Source organism: Heterodontus francisci, chromosome 6 (assembly GCF_036365525.1).
Source record: "Heterodontus francisci isolate sHetFra1 chromosome 6, sHetFra1.hap1, whole genome shotgun sequence".
In the NCBI taxonomy this organism is placed as follows: domain Eukaryota; kingdom Metazoa; phylum Chordata; class Chondrichthyes; order Heterodontiformes; family Heterodontidae; genus Heterodontus; species Heterodontus francisci.
In genome coordinates, this window is record NC_090376.1 from 43,194,091 (window position 1) to 43,220,613 (window position 26,523).

At 44.4% G+C, this 26,523-nt stretch overlaps 1 protein-coding gene across 2 annotated transcripts in view; it reads left to right on the forward strand.

Annotated features, from left to right (window-relative positions):
* Window positions 1-24,490, forward strand: part of LOC137371270 (lysosomal proton-coupled steroid conjugate and bile acid symporter SLC46A3-like) — a 43,019-nt gene extending 18,529 nt beyond the window's left edge. For both annotated transcript variants that reach the window (XM_068033543.1, XM_068033541.1), the window contains exons 5-6: window positions 11,236-11,392; window positions 19,496-24,490. In XM_068033543.1, coding sequence (XP_067889644.1) covers window positions 11,236-11,392; window positions 19,496-19,565 — 227 coding nt within the window. In that variant the 3' untranslated portion in view covers window positions 19,566-24,490. The remainder of the gene's footprint in view (window positions 1-11,235; window positions 11,393-19,495) is intronic.
* The last annotated feature ends 2,033 nt before the right edge of the window (window positions 24,491-26,523 follow it).

Below are 26,523 nucleotides of genomic sequence, written 5' to 3' on the forward strand. Positions count from 1 at the left end.
ACCAATCTTAGTGTCGTCTGCAAACTTGCTAATCAGACTACCTATACTTTCCTCCAAATCATTTATGTATATCACAAACAACAGTGGTCCCAGCACGGATCCCTGTGGAACACCACTGGTCACGCGTCTCCATTTTGAGAAACTCCCTTCCACTGCTACTCTCTGTCTCCTGTTGCCCAGCCAGTTCTTTATCCATCTAGCTAGTACACCTTGGACCCCATGCGCCTTCACTTTCTCCATCAGCCTACCATGGGGAACCTTATCAAATGCCTTACTGAAGTCCATGTATATGACATCTACAGCCCTTCCCTCATCAATCAACTTTGTCACTTCCTCAAAGAATTCTATTAAGTTGGTAAGACATGGCCTTCCCTGCACAAAACCATGTTGCCTATCACTGATAAGCCCATTTTCTTCCAAATGGGAATAGATCCTATCCCTCAGTATCTTCTCCAGCAGCTTCCCTACCACTGACGTCAGGCTCACCGGTCTATAATTACCTGGATTATCCCTGCTACCCTTCTTAAACAAGGGGACAACATTAGCAATTCTCCAGTCCTCCGGGACCTCACCCATGTTTAAGGATGTTGCAAAGATATCTGTTAAGGCCCCAACTATTTCCTCTCTCGCTTCCCACAGTAACCTGGGATAGATTCCATCCGGACCTGGGGACTTGTCCACCTTAATGCCTTTTAGAATACCCAACACTTCCTCCCTCCTTATGCCGACTTGACCTAGAGTAATCAAACATCTGTCCCTAACCTCAACATCTGTCATGTCCCTCTCCTCGGTGAATACCAATGCAAAGTACTCGTTTAGAATCTCACCCATTTTCTCTGACTCCACGCATAACTTTCCTCCTTTGTCCTTGAGTGGGCCAATCCTTTCTCTAGTTACTCTCTTGCTCCTTATATATGAATAAAAGGCTTTGGGATTTTCCTTAACCCTGTTTGCTAAAGGTATTTCATGACCCCTTTTAGCCCTCTTAATTCCTCATTTCAGATTGTGCCTACAATCCCGATATTCTTTCAAAGCTTCGTCTTTCTGCAGCCGCCTAGACCTTATGTATGCTTCCTTTTTCCTCTTAGCTAGTCTCACAATTTCACCTGTCATCCATGGTTCCCTAATCTTGCCATTTCTACCCCTCATTTTCACAGGAACATGTTTCTCCTGCACGCTAATCAACCTCTCTTTAAAAGCCTCCCACATATCAAATGTGGATTTACCTTCAAACAGCTGCTCCCAATCTACATTCCCCAGCTCCTGCCGAATTTTGGTATAGTTGGCCTTCCCCCAATTTAGCACTCTTCCTTTAGGACCACTCTCGTCTTTGTCCACGAGTATTCTAAAACTTACGGAATTGTGATCACTATTCCCAAAGTAGTTCCCTACTGAAACGTCAACCACCTGGCCCGGCTCATTTCCCAACACCAGGTCCAGTATGGCCCCTTCCTGAGTTGGACTATTTACATACTGCTCTAGAAAACCCTCCTGTATGCTCCTTACAAATTCCGCTCCATCTAGACCTCTAACACTAAGTGAATCCCAGTCAATGTTGGGAAAATTAAAATCTCCCATCACCACCACCCTGTTGCTCCCACAGCTTTCCATAATCTGTTTACATATTTGTACCTCTATCTCACGCTCGCTGTTGGGAGGCCTGTAGTATAGCCCCAACATTGTTACCGCACCCTTCCTATTTCTGAGTTCTGCCCATATTGCCTCACAGATCGAGTCCTCCATAGTGCCTTCCTTCAGCACAGCTGTGATATCCTCTTTGACCAGTAATGCAACTCCTCCACCCCTTTTACCTCCCTCTCTATCCCGCCTGAATCATCGCTATCCTGGGATATGTAGTTGCCAATCATGCCCTTCCCTTAACCAAGTCTCAGTAATAGCAATAACATCATACTCCCAGGTACTAATCCAAGCCCTAAGTTCATCTGACTTACCTACTACACTTCTTGCATTAAAACAAATACACCTCAGACCACCAGTCCCTTTGCTTTCATCATCTGCTCCCTGCCTACTCTTTCCCTTAGTCATGCTGACTTCATTATCTAGTTCCTTACAGGCTTTAGTTGCTACATCCTTACTCTCTACTGACCTCATTTGGTTCCCATCCCCCTGCCACATTAGTTTAAACCCTCCCCAACAGCGTTAGCAAAAGCACCCCCAAGGACATTGGTTGCAGTCCGGCCCAGGTGTAGACCGTCCAATTTGTAATAGTCCCACCTCCCCCAGAACCGGTCCCAATGTCCCAAAAATCTGAACCCCTCCCTCCTGCACCATCTCAAGAGCACTTTCTGTTTTTATTTGAGATTTCCAGCATCCGCAATATTTGTTTTTATTTGTCTCCGTCATGGCTCAGTTCGTAGCATTCTCGCCTCTGAGTCAGTAGGCTGTGTGTTCAAGTCTCACTCCAGAGACTTGAGCACAAAATTCTCAGCTGAGACTCCAGTGCATTATTGAGGGAGTGTAAACTTCCATTCTTTTATGCATGCAATTGAATTCAGGTCAGCACAAACCATTATGATTATAAAGCAGCTCACTGGTGAAAGAGCGATAGAAACACCATTCATTGTTGCTTCTGACACATTAAGTAGCTGTGACAATCACTTGCACAGCCTTACTCAGTTCAACAAGACCAGAAAATTATATTGCACCAAGGAACTTCATGAAGCACTAATTGATATTCAGAGCAGAACATAATTATTGGCAGCTTGTACTGTAAGGCGTAGAAAGGTGACGACAGCATTGGGACAGAATAAATATTGTTACTTCAGTCATAAAGCTAAAGAAATTAGGCGCAGAAAGTCTAAGTATTTTTCAGGGCAGTGACGCAATAGAAGTAACATGCTTTGATGAGAAAGAGGTAGAACCTGGTTCTAAATGGCAATATGGTTCAATTGACTTGAAATCTTGGGCTAGAGTTTGAAAGGGCCATGGGGTTGGGAGCTGATGTGAATGCGATATTAAAAAATCGCGGTCCCGGAGGTCGTCTCCAAAACCTACACCTCCGGGGCAGCCTGCAATTTTAATGCGAGGCCGGAGAGGAGGGAATGCGGGAGCCGCTTGCCTCCAATTAAGGGGCCATTATTTTCCTTTGGGAGCTCATTAATGGAGCGAGGGGAGTGGTCGGTCTGCACAGTAATTTTCAAAGAGAACAGCTGTTGGGCTCGAAGCGGGCAGGGGGCTAACCTTGTTGCTTGAGCAAGAAATCTTTTCAGCCCATGGCGATCTTGTGCCGGGCCCAGTGCAGGACTTTTTTTCCATTATGGAACTGTTGCCTCACCTGTTAATTCATTCTGCTGTCCTTCTTACTTGGCTCTCCTTGGCAAGGCAGCCGCAGGCCCCTCATGGCTGCCGCTTGCCTTTGTCTCTGGCATTAGGCAGCTACAGCCTCTTGCAGATGCTTGGCACCACTAATTGGGCACCAAGCTTGCCTTCTGCACAATTGGTGGTCAGCATCCTTCCAGCTACGAAAGATGATGGACACGCAACAAACAGTCCATTTAGATGCACCTTTGCTGATGGCCAGTCCTTGAGAGGGAGTTTCTGCCACAAGTGTTGCACGTGAAGCTGGCAAGTGATGCTATGAGTTGTTGTCTTTGATGTTGGTGCCTGTTGCCAAGCTGCAGTAGCAGTTGATCATAGTGGTTGTGAACACCAGTCCACAGGATGTGTTGCCATTTCCCTCTTTCACCAGCTAGTGACTCCAAGGTGCAATTTAGGGCATTACCATTTGATGATTGTGTTGCATTGGCAACACAGCTGTGGCATGGAGTCAGGGCCCGGAAATCATCTAGGCTTGGGTTCTGACCCTGTTTTGAAAATCCAGCCCCTTTTTCTCTAGATCCCAAAGCTATGGGCTGGATTTTAAGAGCTGCCGCCGATCTTGGTGGCGCGCTAAAAAAATGGCAGCCAGCACATGCGGACTGTATGTCAAAGAGCCGCCGCGATTTTGCACATGGTGGCTCATTTAAAAAGCCGGTGCCGTCTGCCACCCCCACCCCCCCCCCTCCCCCCAATCACGTGGAAGGGGCGGGCTGTCCGTACCTGGCAATGGCGTTAGCTGCCTGTGCACAGGCGCTGGTGCCATTTTTAAACGGCAGCCAGCCCTGCCCATTAATATGAATTTTTAAAGTGACATCCCCCCCCCAAATTTATTTAATAATTTTCTAACACCCCTTTCCCACCCACCCCATAACAATTACATTAACTATATTCCCTTTCCCTCCACGCCCGCCCCCCCCCCCCCCCACAAAACACTTAAGTTTTAAATCTTTAACCAAATGGTGAAATCCTGTTTCAGTTGTTTTTCTTTCCTGTTGTGAAATATCTTTGCTGAGTGGATAGTTAAATATTAATTTTCTTAAACATTCTAATGAAACTTTTAGATTTGCCTTCAGTGTTTTTTGTGTCAGCTGTGGCTCATTGGTAGCACTCTTGTTTCTAAGCCAGAAGGTGATTGGTTCAAGCTCCACTCGAGAGACATGAGAACATATTCTAGGCTAAAACTTCAATACATCATTGAGGGTACACTGTCAGAGGTGCCATCTTTCAGATGTAATATTAGCCTGAGACCACTCTCTGATCTATGTAAAAGATCCCATGGCACCTTTCGAAGAAGAGCACGGGAGTGCCCCAGCTATAGGTGGTCAAAAACTTGGTTGCTGTTACCTGGTCTATGGTTAAAACATCTTTCAGAATGCACAAATATTTTAAATCTGAAAAGTGGCCTGTGCTCTGTTAGCTCCTCTTCAAATCTGACACAACCAAAGATTCCTAGCTTTACATGGCACAAGTGGATTTCTGAGCATAGTTTTGGAAAGCATCACCAGGTTGGGCCAGCTTTTTCAAATCAAGAGGTCTTCATGTTACAGCAGCTAGTAAACCAATTCTACGTTAGCCAGTGGGATATGTTTAAGTAATGCCGAGTCAAACAGACCCAGAAATTCAATGTTGCCACATAAATTTCTCAGGCACAAAATGGGTGTTCAGCCCATTTCAACGATATGCATGGTCAGAAGAGCACTGCCCATTATATTGGATTGAGCTGTTCTGTAGGCATCCATGTCGTACACCAGAACTATTTAAAATTATGAATAGAATCCTTTTCTGATATTGGTCTGCCCCAGTGCCAGACTTGCAACGAGATTAGGTCACCAGCAACTTGTCACACTATAGGCAGGAAATGGCACTATTTAGCAAGCTCCTCCACTACTTGCAGGTTACTGCCAGGTTTGTTTTTTAAACTGTTTTCTGACTGTGAAAATGTAATTCTGACTGCTGCGAAGATGATTTTGCAGGTATTGGACTGCTTTTGGTTGCCTTCTAAACAGTTGCACTGCAGTCATAGGTGGTCTCATAGAGCTACCTACAAGGTTGGAAGGAGGAGGAGAATCAAGGAAGACAGGAGAGAACAGGAGCAGCTCACAGATGAGGGAGGAGGAGGGCACTGCACAGGAGGTATACTCACAGTGGATCTTCAGGAAACACTGCTCCTACCTGAATTTTTGGAGGAGTAATTCTCCGATGCCTCCACTTTACAAAGCATGTTGTCACTGAGCATGGTGGGAGTGGATATTGAGTCCATTGGCAGAAGTGCTGATCAAGTGAATTGTTCCAGTTTTTCTGGTCACGCCCTCAGACGTGACCTGACATGACAAAAGCCATGAGCATACATGACATTCGCTCAACTAAACTCTCCTCACAGGGCCTGTTCCCTGGCTCTATAGCTGCTTGAATTGTTCAGATAAATGCCATTTTCAGTTAAGAGCGAGCAAATGCACCCTGTACTATAGCAAAGTGATACACACTCCACCAATAACATCTGGGTCGAGCACATATGTCAGTTGAATCGTTTAAATTACAGCCTCCTACTAGATATGGGAAGATACCAAGCCGTCAACTAGTAGAATAAATATAGAGGTCTGGGTGCGGCTTGCAAATTGAGTGCAGATTGTAAGCAGAGTGTAGAGATATGAGTTTGGTGAGTGGGGAATTTTAAAGTGTCAAATCTTTCTAAAAATCTGGTCTGCAGTTAGCATTTAACCAGTATTTACTTTCTAAATAAAGTAAAGTAAGTTAACAAAGTAAAGTACGTTTCTTCCAGTCATAGGCAGGGATGAACAAGTTCTACTGCAGAGTAGCTGATTAGTTACGTAGCCAACCAGTCCAATCTGATTGCTGCAGTTTCAGCTTCAGATATGGTATAAATACAGAGGTCTGGGTGCAGCTTGCAAACGGAGTTGCGATTGTAAGCAGAGTGTGGAAATACAAGTTGGTGTTCGGTGAAGGGGGAAGGAGATGCTCCTTTTCTCTACTTTTTTAACACTCCAGTATTGGGTTCTTTCTTTGGTGCAGTGGAAGGAGCTGGTTGGTGAGTAACTGGTAAGCTAGTCTACTTAAAATAAATAGTTTGTAAAGTTAAGGCATGACAGGGCATCTTGGTCGAGTGGAATGTACAGCCTGTGACATGTGGGAAGTCATGGATGCACTATGCGTCCTAGACAAACTCATCTGCAGGAAGTGTCACCAGCTGCACAAGCTTTAGCTCCGGGTTTAGGAATCGAGCAGCGGCTGGAGTCACTGGTGCATCCGCGAGGCAGAGAACTACGTGGATAGCACATTTAGGGAGATGGTCACACAGCAGGTTAGGAGCATGTAGGTAGATAGGGAATGGGTGACCACCAGGCAGTCTAAGAGAACCGGGAAGGTAGTGCAGGAGTCCCCTGAGACGATCTCGCTCACTAATCGGTTTTCAATTTTGAATACTGGTGAGGGCAATGGTTCCTCAGAGGAATGCAGTTTGTGGCACCACAGGTGGCTGAGCTGCACAGGAGGGGGAGGAAGAGGAGTGAAAGAGCAGTAGTGATGGGGGATTCATTAGTTAGGGGAAGAGACAGGCGTTTCTGTGGCTGTAGACGTGACTCCAGGATGGTATGTTGCCTCCCTGGTGCCAGGGTCAAGGATGTCACAGAGTGACTACAGGACATTCTTCTGGGGGAGGGTGAACAGCCAGAGGTCGTGGTCCATGTTGGCACCAACGACATAGGTAGGAAGGGGAATGAGGTCCTGAAAGCAGATTTTAGGGAGCCAGGAAGGAGATTAAAAAGCAGTACCCCAAGTGGTAATCTCAGGATTACTCCCAGTCCCATGAGTGATTGAACACGTGGCTGGAGAACTGGTGTAGGAGGGAGGACATCAGATTTCTGAGACATTGGAACTGGTTCTGGGGCAGGTGGGACCTGTATTGAATCTTAGCGGGACTAGGACTAATATCCTTGCAGGGAGATTTGCTCGTGCTATTGGGGAAGGTTTAGACTAGATTGACAGGGGGGTGGGAACCTGCGAGGGAGCTCAGATTCGAGGGAAACAAAACTGGTAACTTGTCAGAGGTGTTGGAACCAGGAGGAAATATCAGAGAGGAATACCAACATACACAGAATACTGAGATGGATAGATAGCACTGGAGTAGTAAGTTATTAGGTGGGGTCAGATTAAGGGAGAAAGTACTAAAGTCTAAATCCGGGTTAATGTGAATGTATGTGAATGCACCGAGTGTCGTTAATACGATGAATGAGGCATAGGTGCAGATTGCCATGTGGAAATATGATGTTGTGGCTATAACAGAGACCAGGTTCCAAGAAGGGTAGGACTGGGTGTTAAATATTCCTGGATACAAGGTGTTTAGGAAAGGGAGAAAAGGGGATGGGGTGACAGTATTGATTATGGAGAGCATTGCAGTGCTGGAGAAAAAGGATGTTCCAGAGGGGTCAAGGACAGAATCAATTTGGCTAGAGCTAAGGAACAACAGAGGTACAATTACATTGCTCGGTGTTGTCTATCGGGCACCAACTAGTGGGAAGGACATGGAGGAATAAATTTGCAAGGAAATTACAGAGAGGTGCAAAAATTATAGGGTAGTTATAATGGGGGACTTTAATTATCAAACATAGTCTGGGTTAGTAGTAGTGTAAAGGGCAGTGAGGGGCAAAAGTTCTTAGAGTGTGTTCAGGAAAATTTTCTACAGCATGTTTCTAGTCCCACGAGAAAGGAGGCACTGCTAGACCTGGTTCTTGGGAATGAGGTAGGCCAAGTGGATCAAGTACCAGTAAAAGAGTATTTAGGGACAGTGGTCATTGTATCATAAGGTATAGGCTGACTGTGGAAAAGGACAAAGAACAATCCAGAGTAAGAATAATTAAGTAGAGGAAAGCTAACTTCAATGGGGTAAGATTGGAGCTGAAACAAATAAATTGGCGTCCAATGTTAGCAGGAAAAATGGTAGCTGAACAATGGGCTACCTTCAAAGAAGAGATAGATTGGGCACAGTCAAGAATGTACCCTCAAAGAGGAAAGGTAGGGTAAACAAATCCAGAGCTCCCTGGATGACAAAAGAGGTAGAGATTAAGATAACAAAAAAAAAGTGTGCTTATGACAGATGCCAGGTAGAAAATACTATTGAGAACCAGGCTGAATATAGAAGGTCCAGAGGGGAAGTGAAAAAGCAAATAAGAGAAGCGAAGAGAGAGCATGAAAAGAGACTGACAGCTAACCATAAAAGGAATCCCAAAGTTTTCTATAGATCTATAAGTAGCAAAAGGATGGTAAAAGGAGGAGTGGGGCCGATTAGGGACCATAAAGTAGAATTACACATTGAGGCAGAGGGCATAGCTGAGGCATTAAATGACTACTTCGCATCTGTCTTTGCCTGGGTTGCATCATCTTCCTTCGTAATGGTGAAAGAGGAGCTAATTCAGACATGGGAAGGGTTTAAAATTTTTACATAGGATGTATTAGATAGGCTGTCTGTACTTAAAAGTGGATAACGCATCAGTACCGGATGAGATGCATCCAAGGATACTGAGGGAAGTGAGGGTGGAAATCGCAGAGGCACTGGCCATAATTATTCACTTTTCCTCAGACTCGGGGGTGGTGCCGAGGATTGGAGAACTACACATTTTACACCCTTGTTCAAAAAAGGGTGTAAAGATAAACGCAGCAACTACAGGACAGCCAGTTTAACTTCGGTGGTGGGGCAACTTCTAGAAAGAATAATTCGGGGCAAAATTAATTGTCACATGGACAAATGCGGTTAATTAAAGAAAGCCAGCATGGATTTCTTAAGGGAAAATCATGTTTAACTAACTTGCTGAAGTTTTTTGAGGAGGTAACAGAAAGGGTTGATGAGGGCAATGCAGTTGATGTGGTGTACATGGACTTTCAAAAGGCATTTGATATAGTGCCACACAACAGACTTGTGAGCAAGGTTATAACTCATGGAATGACAGGGAAGGTACCAACATGGAGACAGAGTGACAGGAAACAAAGAGTAGTGGTTAATGGATGTTTTTCAGGCTGGAGGAAGGTTAGTAGTGGAGTTCTGCAGGGGTCAGTGTTGGGATCTTTGCTTTTCCTGATATATATTAATGACCTAGACCTTGGTGTACAGGGCACAATTTCAAAGTTTGCAGATGATATGAAATTTGGAAGCATTGTGAACTGTGAGGAGGATAGTGTAGAACTCCAAAAGGACATAGACAAATTGGTGGAATGGGCAGACAGGTGGCAGATGAAGTTCAATGGAGAGAAATGTGAAGTGGTTCATTTTGGTAGGAAGAACACGGACAGACAATATACAATTTAAGGGTACAATTCTAAAGGGGATGCAGGAGCAGATGGACCTGGGTTTATATGTGCATAAGTCATTGAAGGTGGCAGGACAGGTTGAGAGAACAGTTAGTAAAGCATACAGTATCTTGGGCTTTATTAATAGGGGCATAGAGTACAAGAGCAAGGAAGTTATGTTAAACTTGTATAAGACACTAGTTCGGCCTCAGATGGAGTAGTGCGTCCAATTCTGGGCGCTGCACTTTAGGAAAGATGTGAGGGCATTGGACAAAGTGCAGAAAAGATTCATGAGGATGGTTCCAGGAATTAGGAACTTCAGTTATGAAGATAGATTGGAGAAGTTAGGATTGTTTTCCTTGGAGAAGAGAAGGCTGAGAGGTGATTTGATAGAGGTATTCAAAATCATAAGGGGTCTGGGCACAGTAGATAGAGAGAAACTGTTCCCACTCGTGTAAGGATCGAGAACAGGAGGGCACAGATTTAAAGTATTTGGGAAGAGAAGAAAAAGTGACATGAGGAAAAACCTTTTCACGCAGCGAGTGGTTAAGGTCTGGAAAGCACTGCCTGAGAGTGTGGTGGAGGCAGATTCAATTGAAGCATTCAAAGGGAGTTGGACTGTTATACGAAAGGGAAGAATTTGCAGAGTTACGGGGAGAAGGCAGGGGAATGGACTGAATGAATTGCTCTTTTGGAGAGCCAGTGCAGACATGATGGGCTGAATGGCCTTCTTCTGCACTGTAACGATTCTGTGAACTGCCTTCTGCGGGGAGGTGCACACAAATCCCCACTCAAAAACCCTATCATACAGCTTTTTATAGGCAAGGACAGATTGATGCCAGGTGGAAAGTGGGAACACAGCATCACCTTCCTAGATCACTAAGTGATGTAACCTAACAAAACCTATAGACGAGGTACGATGCTCCTGTATGTCTGTATAACCTATCTGTGTACAAATATGTTCAACTATGCCATCAATGTACTCTTTTGTAAATGATATTATAAGAACATATGCTACAGTTTCATCAAAAAAATATGTATGTGCCTTTATCTTTAGTTGTTACATGTTTGACAAGATTTCCTCTTTGACCTAATGGTGATAGGCTTCATGAAGGATAGCCTCATTCTAACATACATCTTTGAGCATTGGGATTGCATATTCGGGGTTTAGGCACGTGCTGATTACAATCTTTCATTCATTAATCAGTAGAAAATCACAGGCATTCCTAATGTGCCTTCCCACTAAGTGAATCTCCTTGCTAGGAGCACAATTTTGTAAAATTACCACCTTTTTGGGGGAACGGTCGGTTAATTACGGTATTGAATCCATGGTGAATCTCATATTACCCCATCTACACAATGATCCAGTGTAGAAACTTTTAGTTTTTTTTTCACATAGAATCCACAGCACAGAAACAAGCCAACTAGTTTAAATGGGCTACGCCAGTTTTTATACTCCACATGAACCTCCTCCCTCTTTCCATCTTGTACTAAAGTTGTTTTTTGTTGAAAAAGTAATCTGTTTGATAGTATGATGTTCAAGAGGTTGTTGCTCTGTACATAAGTAAAATTATTTAATTGTTCTTTGTTCTTTTGCAGGTGCTCTCTTTGCCTGTGTTGCCTGTCTTGAAAATTTAAGTGGTACCATTTCCTCTACAATTTTCAACAGTGTCTATGCTGCTACCGTCAATCAATTTACAGGCTTCAGCTTTTTGCTAGCAGCATGTTTATGCCTCATTCCATTTTGTATTTTGTGGTAAGTCGTAGTATGATAAGTCTCAATTACAGAATCTTATAGCACAGAAGGAAGCCATTCGGCCATCATGCCTTTGCCAGCTCTTTAAAAGAGCTATCCAATTAGTCCCATTCCCTTGCCCCTTTCCTGTTTCCCCTTCAAGTATCTAATGAATTCCCTTTTGAAAGTTTCTATTGTATCTGCTTCCACCATCCTTTCAGGCTGTAAATTCCAAATCATAACAACTTGCTGTGTTTTTTTTTGTTCTCCTCATCTCCCCTCTTTACCAATTATCTTAAATCTGTCTCCTGTGTTTACCTACTTACCTGCCAGTGGAAACAGCCCAAGTAGAAATGACTTCTGCATTTCTTGCCAACTTATTCCATTATTCCTATGTCAATATTTATAATGGAAATTGGCTTTTTTATTCATGCATGGGATTAGAGCATTGCTGGCAAGGCCAGCATTTATTGACCATCTCTAATTGTCCTTGAGAAGGTGGTTGTCATGATTGTATGAGTGGGCTTGAGTATTGAAGAATGTATGGTACTTGGAAGGGAAACTGAAAGTAGCTTTGGGGAAAACACCTGACCTGGGGGTTATTGTAAGGCTATGCAGCACAATGAACAGAACTCTACCGAAGTCATTTTATTAAACACTTATGAAATCTTTGTTAAAGTTAGATCTGTGACTTCAAGTTTGATTAATTTCAGCCTGAGATGTGACATTGAAAACTAGGTAAATTCGAAGTTATTTAGGATTGTGCCATGGCATTTGCTGGAGCTGATATGTCTGCAGTTCGGGGAATTGTGCTGTTTGATCCGATGGGTGATGCCAGTACCATCAGTGTGAAATGGAAAGTGTGGCTAGAGGAGTACGAAGTATATGCTGACAGTCGCGGTAAAGGCCTACTACCCGACCCGAACCCGACGACGTGTGTCGGGTTCGGGTTGGGTCACTCTTCCGGGTCTGGGTCGGGCACACGCAGTAAGTATTGCATTTTGCTCTGCTGGGAAGTTGAGTTTCGTAAGTCAAAAGTTGAAAAGCCTACCTGAGTTGGGAGTCCGGGACATCAAGGAGGGAAACTGTGAGTCTGCACAGTGAGTGAGTGAGCGTCTCTATGACGTCATCGCGTTCATGCTGCAGCTTCCTGCAGATTTGGAATCGGAAGGTAGGTAAAGTGAATATTCTGGTGGTTGGCTCGGGCGCGGGAAAAAAATGGAGGGACTTGGGCTGGGGTCCGGGTCTGATGTGGTTCTGTCGAGTTCGCTGTGGGTTTTTTTTTCCTGACCTGAGCAGGCCTTTAAGTCGCAGTTTGTTTTTGGACGGGGCGACGGAGGTGCAGAAAACACAGTGCCTTATTGCTGTTCAATGCGAGTGTGTCAGTGAGAGAGTGTTACAGATTTGTGGCGAGTTGGGGCACTATGGAAAAGATGATTTGCCCTGCCAAGAGAAAGATATACAGAAAATTTGGGGGCACAAACCATTTTTCCAACAAGTGCAGAAGCAAAGTTGAACAGAGTGGGAAGCCTGGCAAACCATGCAAAGAGAAATTAAATTTGTACAACTGTGGGATGAGTTGAAGAAGATGCAGTGAATGAGGACATGAATAGCAATCGTGGGCACATGTTTTCTGTCAATGGAAGCAATGAAGAGGAAGTTCCAGTGATTGTTGCTGGTGTTGAAGAGAACATTATTGTAGATTCAGGCAGTGACAATAATGTCATCAGCAGAGCATTGTGGGAGGAACTGAAGACAAAGAGTATCAAGTGCACATCTCAAATGTGTCAAAAAGCTTTATCCTTACTCATCTAAAACCCCACTTCAAACTGTTGGGTGCTCCACTGCAAGTGTGAGAGCTGGAGATCAGAGTGTGGAGGCAGAATTTGTAGTGGTTGAGGAGGATGGTGAGCCTCTTCTGAGTAGAGAAACTGGCCAAGCCTTGGGGGGTGCTACACATTGGATTGAAAGTGAATACTGTGAAATCCTATGCAGAGCTTCGAGAGGAGTTTGGACCAGTGTTTCAAGGAATTGGGAAGTTGCACAACCACCAAATGAGATTAACAATTGATGAGAACATGAAGCCTGTAGCCCAGCCTGTTCTCAGAGCATCTTTTGGTCTGAGAGGGAAAGTTGAGGCAAAGATCAAGGAACTGGTTGACCAAGACATCATAGAACCAGTTGAAGGACCAACACCGTGAATGAGTCATCTTGCTGGAAAGATGAACATTGCTTACTTGCTGTCACAACTACTGAGGGAGGATCAAACACACAGATCTTCACTAGAAAAGGAAGTTGAATTATTTGTGTGGTTTGTGGCAGTTCATGTTACACTCAGAGCAATGACAACTGGAGAGATTGAAAGAGTCAAACACAAGATCCAGAATTGAATGACATCAGAGAATCCAAGCTGGAAATTGGGAGAATTGCCCATTCAGAGAGTACATTGTTATACGAGATGAACTGTGCACAATTGGGAAGTGGATATTCTCAGAGGTAACAGACTTATTGTGCCACAAAAGCTTAGGCCTAGACTGGCGATGCTAGCTCATGAGGGTCACTTGGGAGTGGTTAGCACTAAGCAAAACCTCTGAACCAAAGTATGGTGACCGGGGATGGAGAAAGATGTGGAGCAGTTTGTCAAAACATATCATGGATTTCAACTTGTCAGTAGACCCAATCCACCAGAACGGGGCGGCGCAGTGGTTAGCATCACAGCCTCACAGCTCCAGCGACCCGGGTTCAATTCTGGGTACTGCCTGTGTGGAGTTTGCAAGTTCTCCCTGTGTCCGCGTGGGTTTCCTCCGGGTGCTCCGGTTTCCTCCCACATGCCAAAGACTTGCTGGTTGATAGGTTAATTGGCCTTTATAAATTGCCCCTAGTATAGGTAGGTGGTAGGGAAATATAGGGACAGGTGGGGATGTGGTAGTATCTCTAAACTAAACTAAACCAGTACGCAGCACACTGTTACCGACTGGACCATGGGAGGATGTAGCAGTTGACTTCTTAGGCCCATTTCCATCAGGAGAGTCCATACTAGTGTTTGACTATTACAGCCGTTATTCTGAGTATGTGGTAATGAAGTCTACAGTGGCAGAGAAAACGGAGTTTGCATTGACTGAAATATTTGCAAGGCTTGGTCTACCATTCACTTTGTATTCAGACAATGGACCACAATTCATTTCACAGACCTTTGCAGATGATATGCAAGTCACAGGTATTCAGTATCACAGAGTAACACCTAAATGGCCACAGACAAATGGGGAAGTGGAAAGACAAAACCAATCCTTTGAGAAACGGATGAGGATTGCTCAAGCTGAGGATAAAGACTGTAAGCAGGTGTTGGTGTCATATGTGGCCATGTAAAGAGCAACTATACGCACAGTGATGGGAAAGAGCCCAACTGAGTTGTAACTTGCAAAATACGCACCAAGATATCAGAGCTGAGGGACATTAGAGTAGATCAGGAGGTTCGAGATCATGACAGTGAGAAAAGGGTGCTGCAAAGTTTTATGCAGACCACAGAAGGAGAGCTAGACAGTCTGATATGATGCGAGGTGATGAGGTATTGCTGGTACGGGAGAGTCCGAGTAAGATGGATAGACCATTTTATCCCAAGCCGCACACTGTTATTGTCAAGAAGAGAAATTGTGTTGCTTTTATTATTATATTAGGGAAATATTCTGTGTAGTCGCCAGAAGGAGTACTATATGACAGAAATTCTTCATGCATTGAAAAGTATCATGGTGACAAAGACATAACAGCAGATGAACCAGATGTAGGAGCTGAGGCGAAGCTAACATTCAGCAATTCAGATGAGCAAGCCAGTGATGCTGTTGCAGGAGGACAGTTTGCTATCCAGAGGGACAAACATTAGTTCCAGAGGGGCCAACAACACTTCCTAATCCTAATGTTGTGACCAGAGTTCCTTAGACAACAGGAAGACCATGGTACGAGAGGAGACCACCAAAGCGATATGAAGATTTTGCGTTGTGATTATGTTTAAAAAAAATCATGGACATGTTTTAGTCTGATAAGGGAGGAATGACATGATTTGTATATGAGGGCTTGAGTATTAGAGGATATATGGTACTTGGAAGGGAAACTGAAAGTAACTTTGTTCTTTGAGGAAAGTGCCTGACCTGGGGGTTGTTGTAAGTTCAGATAGGCTATGCAGCACAGTGAACAGAACTCTACAGAAGTCTTTTTATTAAACACTTGTTAAATCTTTGTTAAAGTTAGATCTGTGACTTCAAGTGTGATTCATTTCAGCCTGAGATGTGACAGTGGTGATCTGCCTCCTTGACCCACTGAAGTCCATGTAGTGTAGGTACACCCATAGTGCTGTTAGAGATGGAGTGACAGTGAAGGAACAGTGATATAGTTCCAAGCCTGGATGGTGTGTGACTTGAGGGGAACTTGCAGGTGGTGGTGTTCCTATGCATCAGCTGCCCTTGTCCTTCTAGGTGGTAGAGGTCACAGGTTTGGAAGGTGCTGTCAAAGGAGCCTTGGTGAGTTGCTGCAGTGCATCTTGTAGTTGTTATACACTGCTGCCGCTGTCCACTGGTGGTGAAGGGAGTGAATATTGGGAAACAGATCAAGCCGGCTGCTTTCTGCTGGACGGTGTCGAGATTCTTGAGTGTTGTTGGAGCTGCACCCATCCAGGCAAGTGGAGAGTATTCCATCACACTGCTGAGTTGTACCTTGCAGTGGGTAGACAGGCATTGGGGAGTCCGGAGGTGAGTTACCGCAGAATTCCCAGCCTCTAACCTGCTCTTGTAGCCACAGCATTTATGTGCCTGGTCCAGTTCAGTTTCTGGTCAATGATGACCCCCAGGATGTTGATAGTGGGGAATTCAGCAATGGTAATGCCATTGAACATCAAGGGGAGATGGTTAGATTCTCTGTTGTTGGAGATGGTCATTGCCTGGCACTTGTGACACGCGAATGTTACTTGCCAGTTATCAGCCCAAGCCTGCATGTTGTCCAGGTCTTGCTGCATATGGGCATGGGCTGCTTCAGTATCTGAGGTGGCAGTAATTGGCTGGATTGGATTTGTCCTGCTTTTTATTGACAGGATATTCCAAGGGCAATTTTCCCCATTGTCAGGTAGTTGCCAGTGTTATAGCTGTTCTTTTTTTTTTATTTCATTCATGGGATGTGGGTGTCGCTGGCCAGGCCAGCATTTATTGCCCATCCCTAATTGCCCTAACTGAGTGGCTTACTAGGCCATTTCAGAGGGCATGTAAGAGTCAACCACATTGCTGTGGATCTGCAGTCACATGTAGGCCAGACCAGGTAAGGACAGCAGATTTCCTTCCCTAAAGGACATTAGTGAACCAGATGGGTTTTTACAACAATCGACAATGGTTTCATGGCCATCATTAGACTAGCTTTTTAATTCCAGATTTATTAATTGAATTCAAGTTCCACCTTCTGCTGTGGTGGGATTTGAACCCATGTCCCAAGAGCAATACCCTGGGTCTCTGGGTTACTAGTCCAGTGACAATACCACTACGCCACTGCCTCCTGCTGTTCTGGAACAGCTTGGCTGGGGGGTGAAGTTCTGGAGTTTCAGTACTACTGCTGGGATGTTGTCAGGGTCCTTGACATTTGCTGTATCCAGTGTCTTCTGCCATTTCTTGATATCACAGTGAATTGAATTGGTTGAAGACTGGCATCTGTGATGCTGTGACATCAGGAGAAGGCTGAGATGGATCATCCATTCAGCACTTTTGGCTGAATGTGGTTGCAGAGACTTCAGTCTTGTCTTTTGCACTGATGTGCTGGGCTCCACCATCATTGAGGATGGGAATGTTCGTTAACCCTCCTCCTCCCATTAGTTGTTTAATTGTTCATCATTCATGGCTGGACGTGGCATGACTGCAGAGCTTTGATCTGATCGTTGGTTGTGGGATCTACTGTATAACATGGTTGTAGTCCTGTGTTGTCGCTTCACCAGGTTGGCATCTCATTTTTAAGTGTGGCTGGTGTACTGGTTAAAGAAGGATTACCCATCATCTTTTCGTGGGGATCTAGGAATGGGCAATAAATGTCAGCTTTGTCAGCAATATCCACATCCCGAAAATGAGTATAAAATAAAATTATTCTGTATTATAGTCTTTGTAGTGTAGCAGTGCTTTACTGCTTTTATGAATTGCTATCCCTGTATCTGCACCCTTTGAGGTAGCTAGCACCTGAGTTTCTGTGAAGGATTTCTAGGATTACAGTGGCTCAGGACCTTCATCAGTATGGGCACTAGATGGCCCTGCCTCAGGCTGTTGCAGTTCCATGCCTGAGTTCCAACCTGGCCTTGACCACTTTCTACCACATGGAAATTATTCAAGGTGGGGGCCCGAGTTCCAGGATTTTGACCCAGTGACAATGAAGGAGCAGAGATATATGTCCCAATCAAGGTGCTACGTGACTTAAAGGTGGTAGTGTTCCCATGCACCTGCAGCCTTTGCCCTTCTAGGTGGTGGAAGTCAGGGGCTTGGGAGGAGCTGCAGATGGTGTGGAAAGAGCTGCAGTGGTGTTTGTTGAGGTTCATCCCAAGCAGCTCTGTAACACAGGAGTCTGTGCTCTATGGGCTGTTCCCAAGGATGCACACTGAGATAAACATCAACTGCTGCTGGAGGACATCAATTCGGTGAAAGATGCTCTTTGGTCTGCCCGAAACTTGCTGGTCTTCCAGCGAAAAGAGTTGTCCACAACCGGGTGTTGCAGACTGGCACATTCCAAGGTCCAGGACTAAGTGCTGAGGGATGCACTAAAGCTTGGGGCAGCCGCTGCAAAGGCTCAATGGGGAAAGACCACTGTGTAAGGTCCTCCCACCAAAGTGAACTGAGGGGCTGGATCCATAGGAAACTCCTCGGGCTGTATACACCAAATATGGGTTTACAGTAAAATGTACATGGCATGTAAAGTGGAATGGAAGGGTTGTGAGGCAACTCACTCCTCTATCAAAGAAAACTGATTTCCTTTGCACTTTTTGGAATGTCAACTTGGTGCTGTTTTGAACTGTTTTGTAATGCATTTTTATGAATAAATTATAATTTTGGGGAAAAAAAAGTGTTGCTGCAATGCATCCTGTGGATAGTACACACTGTCGCCATGTGTGCCGCTCCAGGGAGTGAATGTTAAAGCAGTCGTTGACATGAAAAAGGTGCTTGCAAACAAAAAGATAGGTCTGTTTTGTATTTGCTGTTTTTCTCTACAATTTCATTTATGTTGACTAGGGAACATGTGCTTTGCAGAATGGTCTGCCTTGCAGATTGAGAGACTGGTACTGGGAATGTCAAGGATATTGATTGGTTGGTAGGATTGAAGCAGAAAGTCTTCTTCAAAAGATGCATATATAAAACATCTTGGCTGAAGTATGTGCCTCTAAAAAACAGTAGCCTGGAGTTTTTTTTTAATTGCACTATTCTTTTTGGTGAAATTCTTCTGATATCAGAGTAACCAGTTCAAAAGTTCAAGGAATTTTAAGCGCAAATTGTATTCAACGCAACCTGAGGTCCTGCGATCTTTTGTGCTAGTTTTTTAAAACATTGCACTAGAAGTCAGTCCCAATCCCAAAACTGGCTATAACCCTAGGTTGAATTAATCAACATTGGGAGTATCCACTAATTGTGCCTGTTTGTAGGCCTTCAAGGAGGCTACAAAAAATAAGTTCGAACTTTTAGGCCCAAGGACACTACTAGGTACATTTTGAAAATTGTTTGAATAATTCTTAAAAATTTACTAAGGAACTCACTACCCCAATTTAATTAGAAAATAATTTGTATTTTTTGAAAAAGTAATTTTCAGTAATTTAAAATTGGGCTACTCTTCGGTGGTGGATTGAACTGTGATAAATGCTCATTTTTAAAAAAATTACATTTTAAAATGCTGCACTATTATGCTAGTTCATGCAGATTTTGGGTTTGCTGATATGCAAATAAGCTGCAGTGGACAATCGGGGAGAAAAAAACACTTTACAAAATGGATGCAATTTGTGCTGGAACAACAATTGTACTCAAAGCAGAAACTCTACCCCATTATTTCTAATTTCCACATTTTGTGTGATATTATGAAATTGTTTTACTGACGAACTGTATGTTCTTATGTTATCTGTTCTTTCAGCTTCTTGCTGTGGTGGAAACCTCAAGAAGAAGATTACGCTGGACTGATCATCAATGAAGAGTGCAGTTAGTTTTTAACACAAGCTTTCACTTATGATTGTAATGAAATTATCTTGTTTGGCCACTTTCAAAGCCTCATTATGAGCTAATGTATCTGTTTATTCATGGTATCGGATGTTTGCACAGTTCCATATGCAGTTAAAAAAAACTGATGGTTGGAACAATACCATCAGTATCAGATAGGCATTTCTGATTCATTAAGTAATTAACCCTTTCACAGAGCTCATGAACTTCCTGAGACACCAAGGCCGGAATTTTACGCAACTTCAGCGAGCGGGATGGTGTTGGGCTTTATGTAGGGCAGCAGGGGCAAGAAACGGCCCACCCGCCCCAGGCCATTCAAGGATTTTTACGCATGGCAAGCGGGCATCCAAGACCTGTGAGAAGCTGCGTGGAAAACCCAGGCGGCTGTTGATTGTCCCGGAGGGTGCCCTGATCACCGAGCACAGGGTATCCGATGGAGGGCCGCCCCCGCAACGCCAATCACGCCCAACACCCAACACAACCCCCCTTCCCCTTCCAACCGACCACCCTTGCTTCGCCGGGCCTGTCCCGCAGCAAGGCAACCAAAACTTCCCTTTCCTCCCGGCTCCATGTCCTCTTCGATCTTCCACTGGGCTGCAGTCCCAGCAATGGCCATCGCTCCCGTTGGCGCTGCTGGGACTAAGAGCTGCCAGCCCGCCGATTGGCTGGCAGCTCAATGAGGCAGGGCTTCCACCTGCTTGAGGGACAGTTATAGTCTGGGAACCTGTAAAATACGGAACCGGTCCCCAGACGCGGCGAAAGTGGGTCCACCACCGACTTTTATGTGGCCTGCTCCCGTCCGCCCAACGTAAAATCCCAGCCCCCCAACGTAAAATCCCGGCCCATGATAAAATGTGGGCAACAAGCAAATCACTGCAGATGCTGAAAATCTGAAACCAGAACTGTTTTGCCCATTTTTATATAGGTGTGAAGAAATTTTCTGCATTAAGTTCTTGTTAGGAGGACTGGGTGGTGCAGAATCTTAGAATACTACTCTTTCACTGTCCTGACTGATAGGATTGAAAGCTCGCTCTCTCTCTCTCTCTGGTGGGTTCGACGTCAACTTAATTTTTGTAGTTTTAACTCAGTCCTACAGCAGAAAACGATCCACATCTGCATTAATTGAAGCCCAGGGGCTGAAATTTCAATTTTCTGCGATGGAATGAGATTTTAAATGAACAAATTGCTCCAAAATTTCACACACACATCTTTGCAAGTGTGATTTGTTAACATTGAATTGTATCTGCCATCAATTGGGCCATTAATCTAAAAGATAAATCCTTCATAATCTGGTTGCAATGTCCTTCGCTATTTGTTCTGCCTCCTATTTGATATTGTTTCCAAACTCAAAGTTTTACGTATTATACCCTTGTCAAGTCATTAATAAATAGTTAAAAATAGCAATAGTCCCAACACTTGTAACCTCTTTCAAGTTCAAAGGTTCCTATTTATTCCTACTCTCTTTTCTGTTTTAAGCCAATGCCAATTAATAATTGAATCAATAAGCCAATTGATGCCACCCCTTAATTCTTGTCCTGTTCCTCTTTAACTCACCCATTAATCAGCAATGTGCATCCGTCAAAAGAATTCTGAAAATCTAAGTATTTTTTTTTATTTCCAAAATATACTTTATTCATAAAAATCTGTAAAAAAAAAAAAAAATACATTCCCAAACAGTTTAAAACAGCATCAAGTCAAAAAATTCAAACAGTGCAAAGGAGGTCCGTTTGCTTCATTACAATCATGAGTTGCCTCACAACCCTTCCATTTCATATTTGTCATGCCAATTACATTTTTACATTTTACAGCAAATGAAAATTTTCCCGATGCAGTTCGAGGGGTTTCCCATGGATCCAGCCCCTCAGTTCAGCTTGGTGGGGGGACCTTACACTGTGGTCTTTCCCCATTGAGCCTTTGCCGCGGCTGCCCCAAGCTTTAGTGCGTCCCTCAGCACGTAGTACTGGACCTTAGTCTGAAAATCCAAGTATATACATGTATTTCCTTGCCCATCATGTTAATAAAGGAACACAGTCCCATTTCAGGCAGCCATTGTCAACATGAACCACTCTCTGGTCGTGTGTAATACAGTTAGATACAGAGCAAAGCTCTGTCTACTCTGTCTCCACATGTCCTTTAACTCTTAACACAGTGGAGTCCCCTTCATGTATCAATGTAACCAGCCAATGCAACTGATAGAAAAGAATTTAAAGACATCTTTCAGTTAAACACTAGAATGTTTGGGGAACTCATACTTCTGGGTTTCCTGAACTCAAAGCAGCTGCACTCCATACTGAACGTGCCTCTGGGCTAATATCCAGCCCACTATCTGCCAAATTAGATGGACATTAAAGATCCAACAGCACTTTAAGATTGGGTTCTGGTTTTCTGGCGCACATTCTGCCCTCAACCAATACAACAAAAATAGATTAATTGGTCATTCTTTGAGGTGTTATGTACAGGCAAGTATTTCTATAGATAATTTCCAACCATAAAATGCTTAATGTGTCACGTTTTTGAATATATATCACTAACCACAGTAATATATAGTTATGAATTTGCAATATGGCTACTCATTTCTAGATAAGACAGTTGTCACAAAGAATAATTTTCACAAGAATGCTTATGATGCCTTTCAGTGTCAGATGCAATGTTTCTACTAAGCTGTTCATGTGTATGGCTGTGCAGCAGCCTGGAAGACCGTGAGCGCCTTGTCATCTGTGAAATGCTGCGCAAAAAAATTAAAGGTTCCACTCATTGAAAAAACTGGCTATGCACAACAAAATTTTACAAGGAACATTGGTCAGGTGTTTGGCTGCTTACCTGCCAGTCCAGCTATCATTGGCTTAGACAGTTAAAACTTTAGTGCAATACTTTTTATTTTTGTAAAGATGTAAATGCTTTCAGACCCCAACGCAGCACTATTCAGACCTGAGAATCATAGAATAGTACAACACAGAAGGAGGCCATTTGGTTCATCAAGACTGCGCTGGTGCTTTCAAACAGCAGTCTGGTTAGTCCCACTCCCCTGCTCTTCTGCCATATCCCTACAATTTTTTTCTCCTTCAGAAGGGAATTGGATAAATAATTGAAGGCTACTATGAAATCTGCTTCCACTATCAGATTGTGCATTCCAAATCCTAACCACTCGTTGCATAAAATAGTTTTCCCTTGTGTTGCCTCTTCTTCCCTCTGGCCATTGGAAATGGTTTCTCTTTATGTACTCTATTTAAACCCTTCATGATTTTAAACACCTCTATCAAATCTTCTCTTGTCCTTCTCTGCTCTGAGAAGGTTAGTTCTAGCTTCTCCAGTCTATCCATGTAACTCTAATCCTTCATTCCTGGAACCATTCTAATAAATCAATTCTGAACCACTCCAAAGTCTTCACCTCCTTCCTACAGTGTGGTGCCCTGAATTGGATGCAATATTCCGCTGGGGCCGAGCTATTGTTTTATAAAGTTTTAGCATAAACACACCATTTGCTCTTGAGTACTTGTGTACTGCAGGATAAACCCATCTGTTCTGTTCTGTGCTGTTCCTTTGATACTACATGTAAAATTCAAGAGGTTTTTTTTGAGATAAGAGAACCTTTATCACTGCACTGAGGTAATGGCCAGAATTTTACGATGCCCCAGCGGATCAGATGGTGGCTTGGGGGTGGCGTAAAATTGAGTGGCAGGCTCCAGGAGGCCTACCCGCCCCGATTCCGCCTCCGGACAAGTTTACAGAGGTCAGGCAGGGGGTGGGAAATGGCCTGCCCTCCCGAGACCAATCAAGACCCTTAAGTGGCCACTTAACGGCCACTTAAGGGCCCTCGCCCGTCTCCGCGGGTATTTTACCCATGGCAAGCGGATGTGCTGGGGACGTGAAAGGCCGCCAGTGATAGCTGCCGGCCTTTCCGCGCCCCGAGGTGGGGGCATGGTAGTCAGGCACAGGGTGCCCGACTGAGGGCCACCCCTGGGATCCAAGACGCCCCCTCCCCCCGAACGACCACCCTAGCCTCACCAGGGCACGACCAATCCCCCTGGTGAGGCAACCCAAACTTAGCCACTCTCTCGGGTCCATGGCGTCAGTTGGGCCGTAGCCCCAACAGTGGCCACCGCTCCCGGTGGTGCTGCTGAGACTAAGAGCTGCCGGCCCACTGATTGGCTGGCAGCTCACTGAGGCGGGACCTCCTCCCTCAAGTGGGTGGAAGTCCTGCCTCGGGACAATTAAAGCCCGGGGACCCGATAAATATGGGACAGATTCCCGGGCTAGGCAGAAGCGGGTTCGTCACCGACATTTACGTCGGAGTCCAGCTCCCGTCTGCCCACTGTAAAATTCCGGCCAATGTCTCTCAATCGAGAGTTCTGAAGTAATAAAATGTAACCTCTTTGTTAAGTTCCACAAAACTTGCTGAACTCTTTCCACTTCCTCAAACCAATTAACTCGTGTAAAATCATGTTTCTGCTTTACTCATTTTTAAGAAGTTCACAAGAAAGAACCTTATTCTGCAAATTTAAAACATTTCTTGTTTTCACATTACTCCTTGTTCATAATATGGACAATTAAACTACAAAATCATGAATAATTTTTGGACATGTACAAGCATAAACACTATTCAGACCATAAAACATTTATTTTCAAGTTTACAGTGTATGGCACCTTAACAAGTAACTAATGGTAACTTCAAAAACATTTTTACTTCATAATCATAAATTCAACTTTAGAAGCCTTTTGTATGATTAATGCATATTCAATAAGTGTGACCTACAAAAATAAGATAATGTGTTGTTATAATCAATGCTCATGAGAATGTGATATTGATGTGTGTTACTTGTGTATTGAACTCTTTACCTATTTAACCCTGTATCAATTTGGGGCAGAAAATGCTATGTTAATTGCTTATAGATTAATAAAACCATGTAAAATATATTTTGCATTTTTTTTGTAACAATGAAGTCATGGTGCAAGGAGGATCTTTTATCCCCACCCCTTCCTCCTGAAAGCTAAGACATTGCTAGACTGCAGTATTTTTAAACAATGCTCATGTTAAGTTTTCTTGCCTTGTGGGTGACAGCAATTAAAGATGAACATACTCAACTTTTATTCGGAGCCTAAGCATCCTAAGGGCAGGGTATAATGCTAATTTTAAGCTGGAAGTGTGCTATTCACCATGTTGGATTGAGTAGCTCTGTCATCTTCCAACGCACATCAGAACTATATAAAACAATTAATAAAATATTCAGATTTGGGTCTCACGCTTGTAGGCTCCTTTTCTGATATGGGGGTGCCCCAGCAGTGGACTTGCCACGAAATAAACACAACAACTTGTGCTAATGGTAAGGAAGAACCTTTCAGCAGTGCATTTTAGAGGGCTTATCCACTACTTACTGCTGGTTAATATTTGGGTGTATTTTTGGTCTGTTTTCTGACTGGGGCAACAATTTGGACTGCTGAGAAGAAGATCTTGCTGGTGCTGCACTGTTTTTGTCTGCCTACAAAACGGTTTGCCATGATGGATGGTCCAGTAGGTCGGCCATTGGGGTTGGAGGATGAGTTGTAGCAGCAAGGAAGGCAAGAGTCACCAGGAGCAGCTTGAATAAAGGCAGGAGGAGGGTAGTGGGAAGAAGTGCAAATTCTTGATTGCCATTGATATTATGGGGGACTGACCAAGATAATTAACTGTTTTGGTGAGGGAAACAACACAAAAGCCCCAAGAAATTTTGGTGTGGAGTCAGCAATGACATAAGTGACTGATTTCCTAGGACTTTTGCGCCATAAGATGTATCCTGTGATGTAGGGCTGAATTTTTCTTGCCCATTGACAGCAGGCTGGGAGGCGGGAGGACTGGCAAAATATAGGGAGGAGGCATTGGTAAGGGAGCCCAACGTCTTCCCATCGTCATGCAATATTATCAGCAGTAGGAAACATGGTGGTTAAGCTGCCTACCTGGCAGCTAATTGAGCCACTTAAGTGGCCAATTAAGGGCCACTTTCCACTGCAACAGACATTTCTGCCTATGTCAGGAGGGCCTGCCACGACGTGAGGAGCCTGCCAGGTGAAACCTGGCAGCCTCCCAGTGGGTTCCGGGGTGTCCCTCTATGGGAACCCCCATGGCCCACAGAGAGCCCCCCGCCTCCCCCAGCAGCAATGACTGCCCTGGTGGTCATGGCACTGCCAGTGCACCATGACCTCTCACCCCCCCCCCCCCCCCCCCACCAATCACCAGGGGCTGCCTGCCTGGCCCCAGCTTCCCCCAACCCATCTCACCTGTGTTTGAGGGTGCCCTGCCATTGAGGTGCCCTCTCCCTGGAGCTGCAGCTTCAGTAATGGCCATGGCTAGTGGTGGCGCTGCTGAGCTGTCAGCCCTCTGATTGGACTGACAGCTCTTGGAGCGGGCCACAGTAATTACTTGGATGGCAGCCCCAGCAGTGGCCTCTTAATTGGCTCTGGCAACAATGGGCTACCCAGGTCCCACCACCGGCCGAAGAAGGGTCGGCCCCGGTGGAGAGACTTGCAGGTAGGTGGCAAAATTTGGGTCATAGATGCACCATTACAATGGTGCAAGTCTCCAGGAACTTCTGGGCCAATATTTATAATATCACTAAGAGGAATTCATGATCAAACTACAGTGCTCTGGTCAAACTGCTTGTTGAGTACTGAGTCCAGTTATGATTGTCAAGACACAAGGGAGACACAGAGAGCCACAATGCTGATCCCTGGTGTCAGAGGTTTGAGATACAGATGGTCATGTCTGAAGCCTCTTAAGACTACTTTTTTCTCTCAAACTGACCAGGGATGGATTGATTTGATTGTAATAATTTGAAGAGAGGACATACTTTACATATGGGTTTCATAATTTTGAGGTGGAAGGATTAAATTTAAAGAATTTTTTTCTTCACTGCTCCATTTTGAAGCCGTAGCCTCACAGCTCCAGCGACCCGGGTTCAGTTCTGGGTACTG